At 47.6% G+C, this 15,720-nt stretch overlaps 2 protein-coding genes and 1 long non-coding RNA gene across 5 annotated transcripts in view; 2 read left to right on the top strand and 1 right to left on the bottom strand.

Annotated features, from left to right (window-relative positions):
- LOC308581426 overlaps positions 1–15,720 on the top strand; it is a 131,128-nt gene that overhangs the window by 87,988 nt on the left and 27,420 nt on the right. The gene's annotated exons all lie outside the window — the stretch shown is intronic.
- On the top strand, positions 121–13,805 carry LOC308580615 (uncharacterized protein). 2 transcript variants are annotated; one of them, XM_081182529.1, is made up of 6 exons: positions 121–319; positions 5,143–5,735; positions 5,971–6,085; positions 8,028–8,104; positions 9,014–9,140; positions 11,559–13,805. In XM_081182529.1, exons 2-6 carry the CDS (start codon positions 5,313–5,315, stop codon positions 12,668–12,670), a joined length of 1,854 nt encoding a protein of 617 aa, XP_081038655.1. In that variant the 5' UTR covers positions 121–319; positions 5,143–5,312; the 3' UTR covers positions 12,671–13,805. The 2 variants fall into 2 exon arrangements, with proteins under 2 accessions (XP_081038655.1, XP_081038654.1); XM_081182528.1 differs by having other exon boundaries at positions 121–330; positions 5,147–5,735.
- Positions 6,688–15,720, bottom strand: part of LOC308580862 (uncharacterized protein) — a 194,933-nt gene continuing 185,900 nt past the window's right edge. For both annotated transcript variants that reach the window (XM_081183105.1, XM_081183106.1), the window contains one exon: positions 6,688–7,276. The gene's annotated coding sequence lies outside the window, so the exon portion shown is untranslated. The remainder of the gene's footprint in view (positions 7,277–15,720) is intronic.

The following is a 15,720-nucleotide window of genomic DNA, read 5'->3' as shown; positions in this document are numbered from 1 at the left end:
CTCTCCAGGAACCCAGCCTCGCTCGCTTTAACCCCTTCCTCGCCGCGGACGCACACACAGAGGGCCTCCCCCCCCCCGCCCACCCCCGGGATCCCTTTGCAAATGCCGCGCCTGCAAGAGGACTTTGCAGCTGGGGGCGCATAGGGGCGCCGCTGCTCTCTGGCGCGGGGATCTCCTTCTGTTCCTTCCCTTGCGACTTTGGGGGGGCGGGGTTAAAGACCCCCCCTTGAAGGGATCTCCCTCTGCAGATCACTTCCTGCTCGCACCCACTCCGCTCCCAGGCATCGTTTAGGAAAGTGAGGAGGGTTTGCGCTCCTGGGTGAGTGTGGGGTGAAGGTCTTGTGGGGGGGTCTGGATGGGAGTGGGGAGGGGTGCATCCCAGGAATCTTGCATGCAGAAGTCCGCCCCCCCCCTCTTTCTCTGAATGCTGCCCCCCCCCCCCCCACGCATAGCTAAGGTCCGCCGCGGCTGCAAAACGCATCTGGGGCTTTTTCGATCAAACAGGCGAGGAGAGATCCCCTCTTTTGGAGCCCAAAGACGGTTTTCACATATTACATTACAATACAGATGTACCAAAGCCAAGACCATTTCCTCCCCATACATTTACATTTCTATTTCCTCCATCCATCATATTATTCTTTTCTCCTTCCTCCCACTTCCCTCCGCCCCCACTCGATTTCCCCCACATTGTACAATTTACAATAACCTTTGCATTCTACAACCTTCTCAAATCATCTATATATTCTTATTATCTTTCCCGACTCATTTTTCTTCCATCCAGTACTTCACGTTTTAATCAAGGCATATTAGCATATCTTTTTTTTGAGCAAGATTTTGCCATATATTCATCAAAACATTTCCACTCCTTTTTAAATTTTTGATTTGACTGGTTTCTTCTTATAGCAGTTGATTTTGCCAAAATTATATATTCATTTAGTTTACAAATCCTTTCCTCCTTTGTGGGTATAGTTTGTGACTTCCACCTAGCAGCAATCACTGTTCTAGCAGCTGTACCTGCATATAGAAAAATTCTTCCCCCCCCCCGGGGGGGTATCTCATCATCTATCAATCCAAGGAGATATGTCTCTGGTTTCTTTGTTATTGATATTTTCAACATCTTCATTAGTTCTTCGTGTACTACTATCCAAAATTTCTTAATTTCCTCACACCTCCACCACATATGTATTATTGAGCCGCTTGGTCCTTGCGATGCAATTAGGATCACAGACTTGCAGCGTTGGAAGGGACCTCGCGGGGTCATCCAGTCTAACCCTCTGCAGTGCTGGCGTCATAAGGAAGTGGGGCCCTGGCTGAAGTGGAGGGAGCCCCGAGTCTGAAACCCAGGAGAGTCGCTGCTGCCAGTCAGTGTGGGCAATTCTGAGTTCAATGCACCCTGGTGCTCTGGGCTCAGGATAAATGGGTTGCTGTCTATAGTGTGTCAGGCCTGCGCTCTGGCAGGGAGAGCAGACTGGTGGAACCAGGTCCAGGGAAACAACGCCCTCCTTTGACTTTGCAGAGCTTTTGAGTTACACAGGACTCCTCATCAGGCCGGACGTCTTAAAGAAATAGTCTTTCCTCTTCTGCATTTCACATCTGTCTTCGGATAGACGCCTCTTCGAAAGAAATAGTCTTTCCTCTTCTGCATTTCACATCTGTCTTCGGATAGACGCCTCTTTGAGTTCTCTCCATGGTTCTCCTCTGTTTGCTTTCTGCACCCGTGTGGGCCTTGCTCCTGAAATAAATTAATGACGGATAAATAGATTATATGCATGCATTGGACACTTCAGCTTTCAAGTCTAATGAAGTGTTGTTTTTCTTTTCGTCATGATCTGAGTTTTTGCAAAGGACTCCCCCAATTGTTTTATTCCTCCCCCGGTTGATTTTCTCTTCCCTGTTCTTTGTCCTAAATTGACGTATCCTTTGACTTACTCTGTTTCGTTATTTTCTAATTGTATATATCGTTCTCTTCTTCAACCATTACTTTAGCCTTCGCTGCCTTCAGTCCAACCTTTCCTGATTCCCCATTTAGAATCATAGAATCATAGAATCATAGAGTTGGAAGAGACCACAAGGGCCATCGAGTCCAACCCCCTGCCAAGCAGGAAACACCATCAGAGCACTCCTGACATATGGTTGTCAAGCCTCTGCTTAAAGACCTCCAAAGTAGGAGACTCCACCACACTCCTTGGCAGCAAATTCCACTGTTGAACAGCTCTTACTGTCAAGAAGTTCTTCCTAATGTTTAGGTGGAATCTTCTTTCTTGTAGTTTGGATGCATTGCTCCGTGTCCGCTTCTCTGGAGCAGCAGAAAACAACCTTTCTCCCTCCTCTATGTGACATCCTTTTATATATTTGAACATGGCTATCATATCACCCCTTAACCTCCTCTTCTCCAGGCTAAACATGCCCAGCTCCCTTAGCCGTTCCTCATAAGGCATCGTTTCCAGGCCTTTGACCATTTTGGTTGACCTCCTCTGGACACGTTCCAGTTTGTCAGTGTCCTTCTTGAATTGTGGTGCCCAGAACTGGACACAGTACTCCAGGTGTGGTCTGACCAGAGCAGAATACAGTGGCACTATTACTTCCCTTGATCTAGATGCTATACTCCTATTGATGCAGCCCAGAATTGCATTGGCTTTTTTAGCTGCCGCGTCACACTGTTGGCTCATGTCAAGTTTGTGGTCAACCAAGACTCCTAGATCCTTTTCACACGTACTGCTCTCAAGCCAGGTGTCCCCCATCTTGTATTTGTGCCTCTCATTTTTTTTGCCCAAGTGCAATACTTTACATTTCTCCCTGTTAAAATTCATCTTGTTTGTTTTGGCCCAGTTCTCTCATCTGTCAAGGTCGTTTTGAAGTGTGATCCTGTCCTCTGGGGTGTTAGCCACCCCTCCCAGTTTGGTGTCATCTGCAAATTTGATCAGGATGCCCTTGAGTCCATCATCCAAGTCGTTGATAAAGATGTTGAATAAGACCGGGCCCAAGACAGAACCCTGTGGCACCCCACTAGTCACTCTTCTCTAGGATGAAGAGGAACCATTGATGAGCACCCTTTGGGTTCGGTCAGTCAGCCAGTTACAAATCCACTGAGTGGTAGCATAGTCAAGACCGCATTTTACCAGCTTCTTTACAAGAATATCATGGGGCACCTTGTCAGATGCCTTGCTGAAATCAAGGTAGGCTACATCCACTGCGTTCCCTTCATCTACCAGGCTTGTAATTCTGTCAAAAAACGAGATCAGGTTAGTCTGACATGACTTATTTTTCAGAAATCCATGCTGACTATTGGTGATCACAGCATTCCTTTCTAGGTGCTCACAGACTGTTTGCTTAATGATCTGCTCCAGAATCTTCCCTGGTATTGATGTCAGACTGACTGGGCGGTAATTATTTGGGTCCTCTCTTTTCCCCTTTTTGAAAATAGGGACAGCATTTGCCCTCCTCCAGTCTGCCGGGACTTCGCCTGTTCTCCAGGAATTCTCAAAGATGACTGCCAGTGGTTCTGAGATCACATCTGCCAGTTCTTTTAATACTCTTGGATGCAGTTCATCTGGCCCTGGAGACTTGAATACATCTAAACTAGCCAAGTATTCTTGTACTATCTCCTTAGTTATTCTGGGCTGTGTTTCCTTAGCTGAATCATTTGCTCCAAATTCTTCAGGTCGGGCATTGTTTTCTTTATCGGAGAAGACTGAGGCAAAGAAGGCATTGAGGAGTTCAGCCCTTTCTGTGTCCCCTGTTTGCATTTCACCATCTTCTCCTCTGAGTGACCCCACTGTTTCTTTGTTCTTCCTTTTGCTACGAACATACCCATAAAAGCCTTTTTTGTTGCTTTTAACCTCTCTAGCAAGCCTGAGTTCATTCTGTGCTTTAGCTTTTCTGACTTTGTGTCTACACGTGCTGGCTATTTGTTTGAATTCCTCTTTGGTGGTTTCCCCCCTTTTCCATTTTTTGTACACATCCTTTTTTAATCTTAATTCAGTTAAAAGTTCTTTAGATAGCCACCCTGGCTTCTTTAGGCACCTTCCATGTTTGCGTCTCATTGGTATTGCCTGACATTGTGCTTTTACTATCTCCCTCTTAACAAACTCCCAGCCATCATGAACTCCCTTTCCTTTTAGTATTGCTGTCCATGGGATCTCACCCAGCACTTCGCTAAGTTTTATGAAGTCGGCTTTCTTAAAGTCAAGAAATTTAGTTCTTTCAGGTTTGGTGCTTGAATCCTGCCTAAGATCTTCCCTTTGGTTGGACTCTGTGAGAACAGAATGCTGGACTAAATTAGACCCCTTTGGTCAGGAATCCTGTTGTGTTCATTTCTTGCCATCCTTGTCAAATTTTAGCTATTAACAGCTACATCAGAGAATAACAACGAAGGGAATATTTCTAACTGAGGAGGACACAGGCAGAGGGCCTTCTTGGTGGTGGCACCTGCCCTGTGGAACGCCCTTCCATCAGATGTCAAGGAAATAAACAACTACAGTGGTACTTCGGGTTACAGACGCTTCAGGTTACAGACTCCGCTAACCCAGAAATAGTACCTCGGGTTAAGAACTTTGTGGCGGCGCAGCGGCAGCAGGAGGCCCCATTAGCTAAAGTGGTACCTCAGGTTAAGAACAGTTTCAGGTTAAGAACAGACCTCCAGAACGAATTAAGTTCTTAACCCGAGGTACCACTGTATCTGACTTTTAGAAGACATCTGAAGGCAGCCCTGTTTAGGGAAGTTATTAATGTTTGATTTTTATTCCATTTTTAATATTCTGTTGGGAGCCACCCAGAGTGGCTGGGAAAACCCAGCCAGATGGGTGCAGTATAAATAAATTATGATTATGATTACAGTGGTACCTCTGGTAAAGAACTTAATTCGTTCTGGAGGTCTGTTCTTAACCTGAAACTGTTCTTAATCTGAAGCACCACTTTAGCTCATGGGGCCTCCTGCTGCTGCCGCGCTGCCAGAGCACGATTTCTGTTCTCATCCTGAAGCAAAGTTCTTAACCCGAGGTACTATTTCTGGGTTAGCGGAGCCTGTAACCTGAAGCATCTGTAACCTGAAGCGTCTGTAACCCAAGGCACCACTGTATTATGATTCCATGGCTCTTTCTGAAATCTCGGTGTTTTCCTTGTTTCCCCCCCCCCCCCTTTCAGGTAGCAGCTCAAGCCTTTTGCCTGTGAAGTATTTCCCAGAGAAAGCAGTTTGGAACAGACCACCTTGTAAAGCCAGCCAGTAACCCCCTTGCATCCTCCTTGCCTTGGGAAGGAAAAGAACCTTTCGTCCATGAAGGTATTTGAGGGCCCTTTCTGAGCACAGAAAGAAAATGGAGGTGCCAGGAATCTCCCCGGGCAACGAGGCGTCAGGGAAGGACCCTCGGGCCACCCAGGCTGGAAGCAGCGGGGCATTGTGGGAGAAAACAGGGCAGAAAGCCCTAGGTGGGGAAAATGCCCACCTGGATGCTCAACGCCTGCACTTCAAGGAGTTTTGCTACCAGGAAGCCGAGAGTCCCAGAGAGGTCTGCAGCCGCCTCCATCACTTTTACCGTCTGTGGCTCAGGCCGGAAAGGCACTCGAAGGCCCAGATGCTTGACCTGGTGGTCCTGGAGCAGTTCCTGGCTGTCCTCCCCCCGGAGATGGAGAACTGGGTCAGGGAGTGCAGAGCCGAGACCAGTTCGCAGGCGGTGGCCCTGGTGGAAGGTCTCATCCTGAGCCAAGCGGAGGGAAAGAAGCAGGTAGAGGAGAAGCAGGTGAGAGGGTTAAATCTTGGTGGTTGCAAGTAGCAGGTGATTGAAGGGTCTGGTATGGGGGAGGCATTCCAGGAGAGATTGGGGTCCCCACGCTTTATAGGTCCCAAGCCAGCACTTGGAATTGGGCTCAGAGACGGACAGACAACCACAAAGATTTAGAAATGTCCAGGGATTCAAGGAGTCTTAGAAGCAAAGCTCCTCACCTGTATCTTCTCTGCCTGGGGTTCCATTTCAGGTGGAGAAGACTTCAGCCATAGCAGCCATGGCAGATTTCTCTGGGGTAGCAGAAACCCCATCCGACACTGGACTGAGGTCATTGTTAGGGGGGACCCAGCAGAAGGTTGACGGAGGTAAGAATCAAGGGGGCATATTTCAAGTTGGCCATAGGGGTGGGATTGGGGAGGGAGTTAGGTGAGGTGGCTGCACGGCTGGGGGTTTGGCTAGATGACCTTTGCGGTCCCTTCCATCCCTACGATTCTATTATTCTCTCTGTATTTTGTGTTTTTGTCCTTTTTTTAATGTTGCAAACCACCACCCCTCCGATATCTACGGATGAAGGGTGTTAATACAAATTTGATAAACAGTAATTTTGAAAAATGCTCTTTCGGTGGATGGCGGTTATATAAATCTCATAAATTAAAAATGAATAAAAGGTTGTTTTTTTAAAAAAATACATGTAGCATTTCATGGATCAAAATCAGACTCCCCCTCCCCACCCCCGCTCTTATTTTTTTGGGGACTTTGGGTTCACATATTTGATTTTAAAAGTTAATAAACCGTTTCCCAGCCTCAGCCCATCAGAGCCAAGTAGAAGGTGAAATTAAATACACAAAAACTATTGCTTGAGAGCAGTACATGTGAAAAGGATCTAGGAGTCTTTGTTGACCACAAACTTGACATGAGACAACAGTGTGACGCGGCAGCTAAAAAAGCCAATGCAATTCTGGGCCGCATCAATAGGAGTATAGCATCTAGATCAAGGGAAGTAATAGTGCCACTGTATTCTGCTCTGGTCAGACCTCACCTGGAGTACTGTGTCCAGTTCTGGGCACCACAGTTCAAGAAGGACACTGACAAACTGGAACGTGTCCAGAGGAGGGCAACCAAAATGGTCAAAGGCCTGGAAACGATGCCTTAGGAGGAACGGCTAAGGGAGCTGGGCATGTTTAGCCTGGAGAAGAGGAGGTTAAGGGGTGATATGATAGCCATGTTCAAATATATAAAAGGATGTCACCTAGAGGAGGGAGAAAGCTTGTTTTCTGCTGCTCCAGAGAAGCGGACACGGAGCAATGGATCCAAACTACAAGAAAGAAGATTCCACCTAAACATTAGGAAGAACTTCCTGACAGTAAGAGCTGTTCGACAGTGGAATTTGCTGCCAAGGAGTGTGGTGGAGTCTCCTACTTTGGAGGTCTTTAAGCAGAGGCTTGACAACCATATGTCAGGAGTGCTCTGATGGTGTTTCCTGCTTGGCAGGGGGTTGGACTCGATGGCCCTTGTGGTCTATTCCAACTCTATGATTCTATGATTCTATTGAGAAGCTGTTCTTACAGGCTTACAATTAATGTCCATACATGACCAGGAGGGTCACTCCTCAGGGAAACCCTTCTTAAACCACAACAAAATAGTCTTCAGGATGCAGAACCTCGACACCATGGACTTGTATTGGGTCTACTCAGAGTAGACCCATTGAAGTTCATGGACCCGCCTAAGGGCACAATCACATCCTAACATTTAAAGTGCTGTGATACTACTTTGCACAGTCATGGCTTCCCTCAAAGAATTATGGGACCTGTAGTTCAGTACGGTGCTGAGATTGGTTCAGAGAATCCCCCTTCCGGTCACGGAGCTACAATTCCCAGAGTGGTTTAACATTCCATCCGTCTATACAGGGTACTCCGGGAATTGTAGTGCCGTGAGAGCGTCCTAACAACTCACAGCACCCTTCAGCTACAGTTCCCAGAACCCTTTGCGGGAAGCTGTTTAAAGTGGTGTAATGCCACTCTCAATGCATATTGTGAATGTGGCCATACTCGGGTGCATTTCCTTCCTCTAAGTAGGATCAGCATTTTGGATCCAGCCCCATGATGCTGGGGGCCTGATTTTGGCTAGCTACTGATTCCAGAGCCCTGGAGGTGCAAGGCCCGAAATCTAAAGCAGCCATCTTGAACTAGGCCCAAAGCAAACGTGGAGACAGATTTTACTTCAGCCCACAAACTGAAGTGCCAAATTTATGTATTTTCTAGAAGAAAAGGACAAGCGCCGCATCCTCACATCCTTTCTCTTCTCCAGGTGTTGGGATGGCAGAAGGACTTCATTCTCTTCCTGCCCGAGTGGAAATGGAAGTGGCACACTCTCCACCGGATCAGGTCATCATTGCAGAGATTTGTTTGTTTTTATTCTATTTACAGGCAACCGCCCCACTTATGCTGAGGTTGCGTTCCCAGGTACTGCGCATAGACATGAGCAGAATATATGGCAGGAGGCTAAGTTGGGTCAGAATCGAGTACACTCTCCCAGAGTTAACGCTGAATACATTACTTCTGGACAATGCGCCGCTGTAGCCGCTGGAGGGCCATGAAAACTTGTGTCCTGGGCTTTTTAGACTCATCTACCCATCGCAGGTGGCGCTGTGGGTTAAACCACAGAGCCTAGGACTTGCCGATCATAAGGTCGGCGGTTCGAATCCCCACGATGGAGTGAGCTCTCATTGCTCAGTCCCTGCTCCTGCTGACCTAGCAGTTTGAAAGCACGTCAAAGTGCAAGTAGATAAATAGGTACCTCTCCGGTGGGAAGGTAAACGGCGTTTCCGTGCGCTGCTCTGGTTCCCCAGAAGCGGCTTAGTCATGCTGGCCACATGACCCGGAAGCTGTATGCCGGCTCCCTTGGCCAATAAAGCGAGATGAGCGCCGCAACCCCAGAGTCGGCCACGACTGAACCTAATGGTCAGGGGTCCCTTTACCTTTACCCATCTGAAACCAAAATGGCACATTGGTTGCTAGATGTGAAATAGTTTGGCATTGTTTTCAGCTCTCCTACCCCACTGTTTGAGGCACCTAGTTGGCCACTGCGAGAACAGGATACTGGGCTTTATGGGCCATTGGCCTGATCCAGCACGTTCTTCTTATGCTCTTGAAAACTGCCTGTTCAGAAGACTTTTGACTACCACTGACCAACCTCCAGATCCTACAGGAGAACCTCTCCTCCACCTTTTACTGTCTTTCCCCCATCAATTCTTGTGTTATCCAGTAGGACAACCTGTTTCCTTTGTCTTTCAGGGCCCGGTGACCTTTGAGGAGGTGGCTGTGCATTTTGCGGAGGAGGAGTGGGCTCTGCTGGATCCGGCCCAGAGAGCTCTGCACAGGGAAGTCATGGAGGAGAATTATGGGAATCTGAACTCTCTGTGTAAGGCTCGCTGCTCTCCCCTGGCAGACAGACACAGTAGGAGGGATTTCAGAACCTCTTTTCCTGCTTCATTCATTGCACTGTTTGAGCAGAACGACAGCAGCGTGCTCTATTTTTATTTTAAATTAAGATACTCATCAGCTGACCACAATACCCCATGCACTTGGTTACTTCCCAATTGCATTATTGCATTATAAGACGACTCAGAGACTGGCCCCAAATGCAACAGCCAGATTAGTGGCTGGGGTTACCCGCAGATCTTAGGGGAGCAGGTGGCGCTGTGGTATAAACCACTGAGCCTCTTGGGCTTGCTGATCAGAAGGTCGGTTCAAATCCACGACGGGGTGAGCTCCCGTTGCTCTGTCCCAGCTCCTGCCAAGCTAGCAGTTTGAAAGCACACCAGCACAAGTAGATAAATAGGTACCGCTGTGGCGGGAAGGTAAACAGCATTTCCGTGCACTCTGGTTTCCGTCACGGCGCCCTGTTGCGCCAGAAGCGGTTTAGTCATGCTGGCCACATGACCCGGAAAGCTTTCTGTGGACAAATACCGACTCCGTTGGCCTGAAGTGAGAGGAGCACTGCAACCCCATAGTTGCCTTCGACTGGACTCAGCTGTCCAGGGGTCCTTTACCCTACCTGCAGAGCTCATATAACCCCTGTTTTGAAACAGCTGTATTTGTGACCAGTTCTTTTCTGGGTCTAGTTGAAGGTCCTCGTGTTTGTAAGCCCTAAACCAGGGGTGGCCAACTCCCAAGAGACTGCAATCTACTCACAGAGTTTAAAACTTGCAGTGATCTACCCCTTCTTTAGGGGTTCAGGTCATACTTGTTGAACTTTTTTTATGAAAGAGGGAAAGCACAGTTTTTTGGGGGGTACAGGGCTAAAATGTTGAGCTTTTATAGGGGAGCCAAAGTTGTTGAGCTTCTTTGGGGGGAGACACTGATCTACTGGTGATCTACCAGAGGCATCCAGTGATCTACCAGTAGATCATGATCTACCTGTTGGACATGCCTGCACTAAACAATTCAGGTTGCAAATACAGGAGAGACCACGTCCTTCCCTAAAGACCCTCTTGGATGCTGAGACCACCAGAGGGGACCCACTTGGTAGTTCCTCCACACTCAAAGGTGGTGTGGCCCCCTAAGCTGTGGGACTTCTTGCACACAAAGGTGTGTCAGGCGCCTTCATTATACAGCTCCCAGAGAAGGCCTCTTTGCCTTGGCTTTTGACACTAGAGGTGTGTGTTTTTAAAAGGTAAATGGGACCCCTGACCATTAGGTCCAGTTGTGGCCGACTCTGGGGTTGTGGCGCTCATCTCGCTTTATTGGCTGAGGGAGCTGGTGTACAGCTTCCAGGTCATGTGGCCAACATGACTAAGCCGCTTCTTGCGAAGCCAGAGCAGCACACGGAAACGCCGTTTACCTTCCCGCCGGAGCGGTACCTGTTTATCTACTTGCACTTTGACGTGCTTTCAAACTGATAGGTTGGCAGGAGCAGGGACCGAGCAACGGGAGCTCACCCTGTCACAGGAATTCGAACCGCCGACCTAATCGGCAAGTCCTAGGCTCTGTGGTTTAAACCACAGCGCCACCCGCGCCCCGTGTGTTTTTAGGACCCACCTAATTTCTGTGAGTTGTTTTTTAAAAAAAATTTAACAGCGAGGCATCGTTGCATCCTCTCTCAATCTGGAAGAACTGCAAGGTGTCTTGCAGTAAACAAAAAGAACCACGCAGGGTCAGAAGGTCCACAGTAAAAGGGAAAACTTTACTGAGGCAAAAAAACCAAACACCTTTGTTACAATGTACAAGCAAAGTGTGTGTGAGAGAGAGCATAGGAATTGATCTCTCCTGGCTCGGCATGACCTTGACATAGTCAAAACAATATTTGTATCAGAAATTAACCTGCTGGAAGCTTCCAGACTCTTCCAGCACTTTCTAGCACTTTCCAGTTTCTGCCCTTAAAGAAATTAGTCATGACAGTTTTGGCCATTTCCTTGCAGTTTTTCATTATTAATTATTATTGATCTCCTCGTCAGGAGTATCTTGAGCAGGGGTCAGCAAATTATTTTCAGCAGGGGGCCGGTCCACTGTCCCTCAGTCCTTGTGGGGGGCCGGACTATATTTCGGAAAAAATAATGAACGAGTTTCTATGCCCCACAAATAACACAGAGATGCATTTTAAATAAAAGCACACATTCTATTCATGTAAATGATTCCCGGACCGTCTGCGGGCCGGATTTAGAAGGTGATTGGGCCAGATCCAGTCCCCAGGCCTTAGTCTGCCCACCCATGATCTTGAGGCACAAAATGCAAAATCTGAAACGCCTTACAAAAAGACAGCTGTAGTGTAAATTGCCCAATAGCTACTTGACAATCTGAGTCTCTGATTATCTCTGATTATCTTTCTTTATTCCTGCAGATGGTGGGCAGGAAAGGCAAGGGAGAATGAAAGCTGGATCAGAACAGCCAGGGAAGATGAATTCTGTCTGTTCCCAAGAAATCCCACTCCTACAAGTGTATCACAAAAGAGAAAAAGGAAAGACTCTGTGTTCAAAGCTGTCTATCTTTAGCACAGATCAGGTGATCCAGGAAGGGGAGACGCTCTTGATATGCTCGGAGTGTGGGAAGAGCTTCAACCGGAGCACAAACCTGACTCGGCACCAACGGATCCACACGGGAGAGAAGCCGTTTAAATGCTCTGAGTGCGGGAAGAGCTTCAGCCAGAAGATGAACCTTACGCGACATCAGAGAGTCCACACGAGGGATAAACCCCATGAGTGCTCGGCGTGTGGGAAGAGCTTCAGTCAGAGCACAACCCTGAAAATACATCAGAGAATCCACACGGGGGAGAAACCGTACACATGCTCCGAATGTGGGAATAGCTTCCGTCAGAAGATAAATCTCACCAGGCATCAAAGAGCACACGCAAAAGAGAAACCCTACAAATGCCCCGAGTGTGGCAAGAGCTTCAGCCACAGCTCAAGCCTCAATGACCATCAGAGAATCCACACGGGGGAGAAACCTTACAAATGCCCCGAGTGCGGGAAGAGCTTCAGCCAGACCACCAGCTTTGCGTACCACCAGAGACTTCACTCTAGAGGGAAACCACACCAATGCCCCGAGTGCGGGAAAAGCTTCAGCCATTGCTCAAACCTTAACGAACATCAGAGAATCCACACAGGGGAGAAACCGTACGAGTGCTCTGAGTGCGAGAAGACCTTCAGCCAGAAGATAAACCTTGCGAGGCATCGGAGGGTACATACAGGGGAGAAACCATATCGGTGCTCGGAGTGCGGGAAGAGGTTCAGTGACGGCTCAAGCCTTAGTGCCCATCAGAGAATCCACACCGGAGAGAAGCCGTACAAATGTGCCGAGTGTGGGAAGGGCTTCAGCCAACTCACCAACTTCACTTACCATCAGAGAATCCACACGGGGGAGAAACCCTACGAATGCCCAGAGTGCGGGAAGAGTTTCAGCCAGAAGATAAACCTTATTAGACATCAGAGAGTGCACAAAGGGAGGGCATCCTGAGGACAGAAACATCTTTGGGATGTGGAAGGCACATGAGAAAGATATGAGGGTGACTTTCCTCTCCAGTGATTCACACGGAGGCAATGTATTACAAGCAGAGTGGAGCTTCTCTGGTTTTAAGAGAGAATACATGATGGGGAGAAAATTCAGCTTGGTGAAAATGTAGAAAAATCTGAATGACTTTTGTTTTGTTATGCTTTCCCCCCGGTCCATTTTATCAAATAAATCTGTCCTCCTAGTAAATATTCTAGCCAAGCCACCAGAGGGATAGATGAATACTTACAAGTAGCCTTTAATCAGAAAGAGAGGGAGAAATGTATCTTTCAGCAATTAACTGTTTTCTAGCTATGATATTGGAACTCATTCTCTACAATGCCATGAATCCTTTAATGTGACGTTGTCATGGGATGACAGTGGTTCCTGCTTGACTGGAACCAGGAGCTTGGCTGCAGGGTTTTGAGAGAACAACGGATATTGTGACAGGTCAATATGAAGAGTTCAACAACAACAACTTTATTATTTGTATCCCGCCCATTGGACTGGGTTGCCCCAGAACAGGACGGAATGTTATGAATTGCAGGGGATTGTAACAGATGACCATTCGGATCCCTTCCAACTCTACAGAAGAACTATGATTCTATGAATTTATTAACTGTGGATGGAGAGAATTCCTCACTCTCAAAACACAAAGATCTGGGCACTCCGCCAGTTGGAGGGTCAGCCCAAGGCCAACAAAGGTGAAGCAGCTTCTTCACCAACCACACCACGGTCAAGTTGCAGGAATCGCTTCCATGTGGTTGTAATGGGGACATGTAGCTTAGACATGTAGTTTTCTTTTTCTTTTTTTGTACCATTTATACATCGCTTTGTAAAAAGCCTAGGAGTTGTGTGTTGTAGTTGTGTTTTAAGAAAAAGAAGATAAAACATTAAAATTATCACTTAAGAAAAATTAACAACCATAATTCTAAGCCTAGCTGTCAGTTTACAGATTTGAAAATAAGGGACCAGCAGCCAAAATAAGGGATTTTCAGAGCACAGGTATGTTCAACTTCTGAGCCCCTCCGAGGCTGTTAGGATATTTCCGTTCCACCTTAAAAGGGAGCAGGCTTTGTGAGTCACAGAGTCTGTGCATGTCCTGTTCACAGGATGTTTATGTTTCCTGTTGCTTTCGTTTTCTCTCTCTGTCGGAGACACTGACGCAGAACAGTCATGTCTTTCTTTGTTCTGATCAACGCTGAATAAAAGCTTGTAAATAATGCTCTCCTGCGTGCAACTTTTGGCTGTGCATTATCTGCTGATAGAGCGTGCATGAGCTCTAGAAGAAACTCATGTCGCTAATTGCTGAAACTTTGTGACTACGGGAGATCGATGGACGTCCGGCACACGGCTTGGGGCCATGATGGACTTTATCTCCCTGGCAGTATCCCAACAGAGGCAAAGGCAGAAAGCCCAGCCAGCAGCCAAACGAAGCCTCAAGTGGTGGTTCCCACAATGCAGCAACCCGGCAAAGGGGATGCAGCAAGGAAAACCACCGTCACCTCTCCGCTGGGAAGCGCTGAGCAAAGGCGAGTCCCCAGGCAACACAGCCGATTTGATCGGCACAAGGCATGCAAGCTCCACCCCCCAGTCGTTCTTAGACTCCTTATTGGGTGAGCAATGCAGCCAAGCACCACAGTTGGAGCCTCCCTCCTTCCTGGCTGGCAGGGAGGGAGGGAGAGGAGCTGCTTCCTTTGAAACCCGGGAAATTTAAGGGACATCATCAATAAGGGATAGCAGCAAGACACAGCGCTGGGATAAGGGACGTTCCCGCCAAATAAGGGACGGTTGACAGCTATGATTCTAAGCTTTCTAAAAAATAGCAATAGACCAAAAACAGATTAAAACCCGCATCAGCTTTATAAACTTGCCTAAACAGAAACATTTTTAGGAGGCACCAAAAAGAGTAATAATAATAATAATTGTCTTATTTATATCCTGCCCATCTGGCTGGATTTCCCTAGTCACTCTGGGCGGTGTACAGTGAAGTGTCCTGCCTCATATCAATAGGCAGGGAGTTCCCAAGGGTAGCTGCTGCCACGCTTGAAGAGATGTAGGTCTTACTAACGCAGGACAGGGTATTATTAGAAACGGAGTAGGCAACTTCTAGAAGGGCAGGCCTGCTGGTGGCTAAGAGATTCAAGGCTGGCTTCTCCACATACACAGATTTAGTTGGTCTGAAGGACAGCAGATGACAAATGGCAAAATGCTTGGAAATCAATGGGGTTGTTAGGCTGGGAGGCCAAAGGCTACGGGGCTGGTGTCTGCAATGATGCCCCTTTGTGGGCGTGGGAGCGTGGTTCACAGCTCCAAAGTCTCACCTTTCATAGTCTCCTCTGGAAACGGCTCTGAATAATTTCCCAGCCCTGCTTTCTAGGACATGGAAGACTGGACTTGAGGCCTGCCAGCAAAGTCCAGTTCACCCAATATTTTTTTTTGGGGGGGGGGTGCCCTGGCTCAAAATGTCTTGCTTCGAGCATGGAGGTTGGATTTAGACGGCTTACGGAGCCCCCACCCCGACACCTCAAACTCTATGATTATGTTCGCAAAACATGTGCTCTGCCGTAGAATTCTGACCTCCCAATTCTCCTCTCTCCTCCTCATGTAAAGTAGAGCAGTATTTGTGGTGGCTGTAATTTGTCTTGGATATTTTACAAATATTTTGTTACCAATGTTGTGTTCGCTTTGCTCTCTGTAATTTAACTTTGTCCTGTCCCGTCCCCCCAAGACATTGCTGAAGTACATCTCCCCTCCCCACCCCAGTCACAGGATGCCCAGTGGTCAGGGGTATTGGCAGTGCAGCAGCAGGGATCATACAGTTTGCCACGTAAGGGTTAATTCTGCTAATGTTAGTACATTAGCTAAGAGGGGTGGTGCTGTTGCTTAGAGACCAGATAGTATTGCATGATCTTCACTGAGGTAACACATTCTCTGATTGGTTGTGTAGTTATTAACTTTTTGTATGAGTCATATGCATTTATTAATTATGAACACTTTGGGAAACAGATATCAAG

This window comes from Podarcis bocagei (assembly GCF_964188305.1).
Source record: "Podarcis bocagei genome assembly, chromosome: 2".
Taxonomy (NCBI): Eukaryota; Metazoa; Chordata; class Lepidosauria; order Squamata; family Lacertidae; genus Podarcis; species Podarcis bocagei.
Note: the sequence above shows the minus strand (reverse complement) of the source record. Positions and strands in the feature narration are given on the sequence as shown.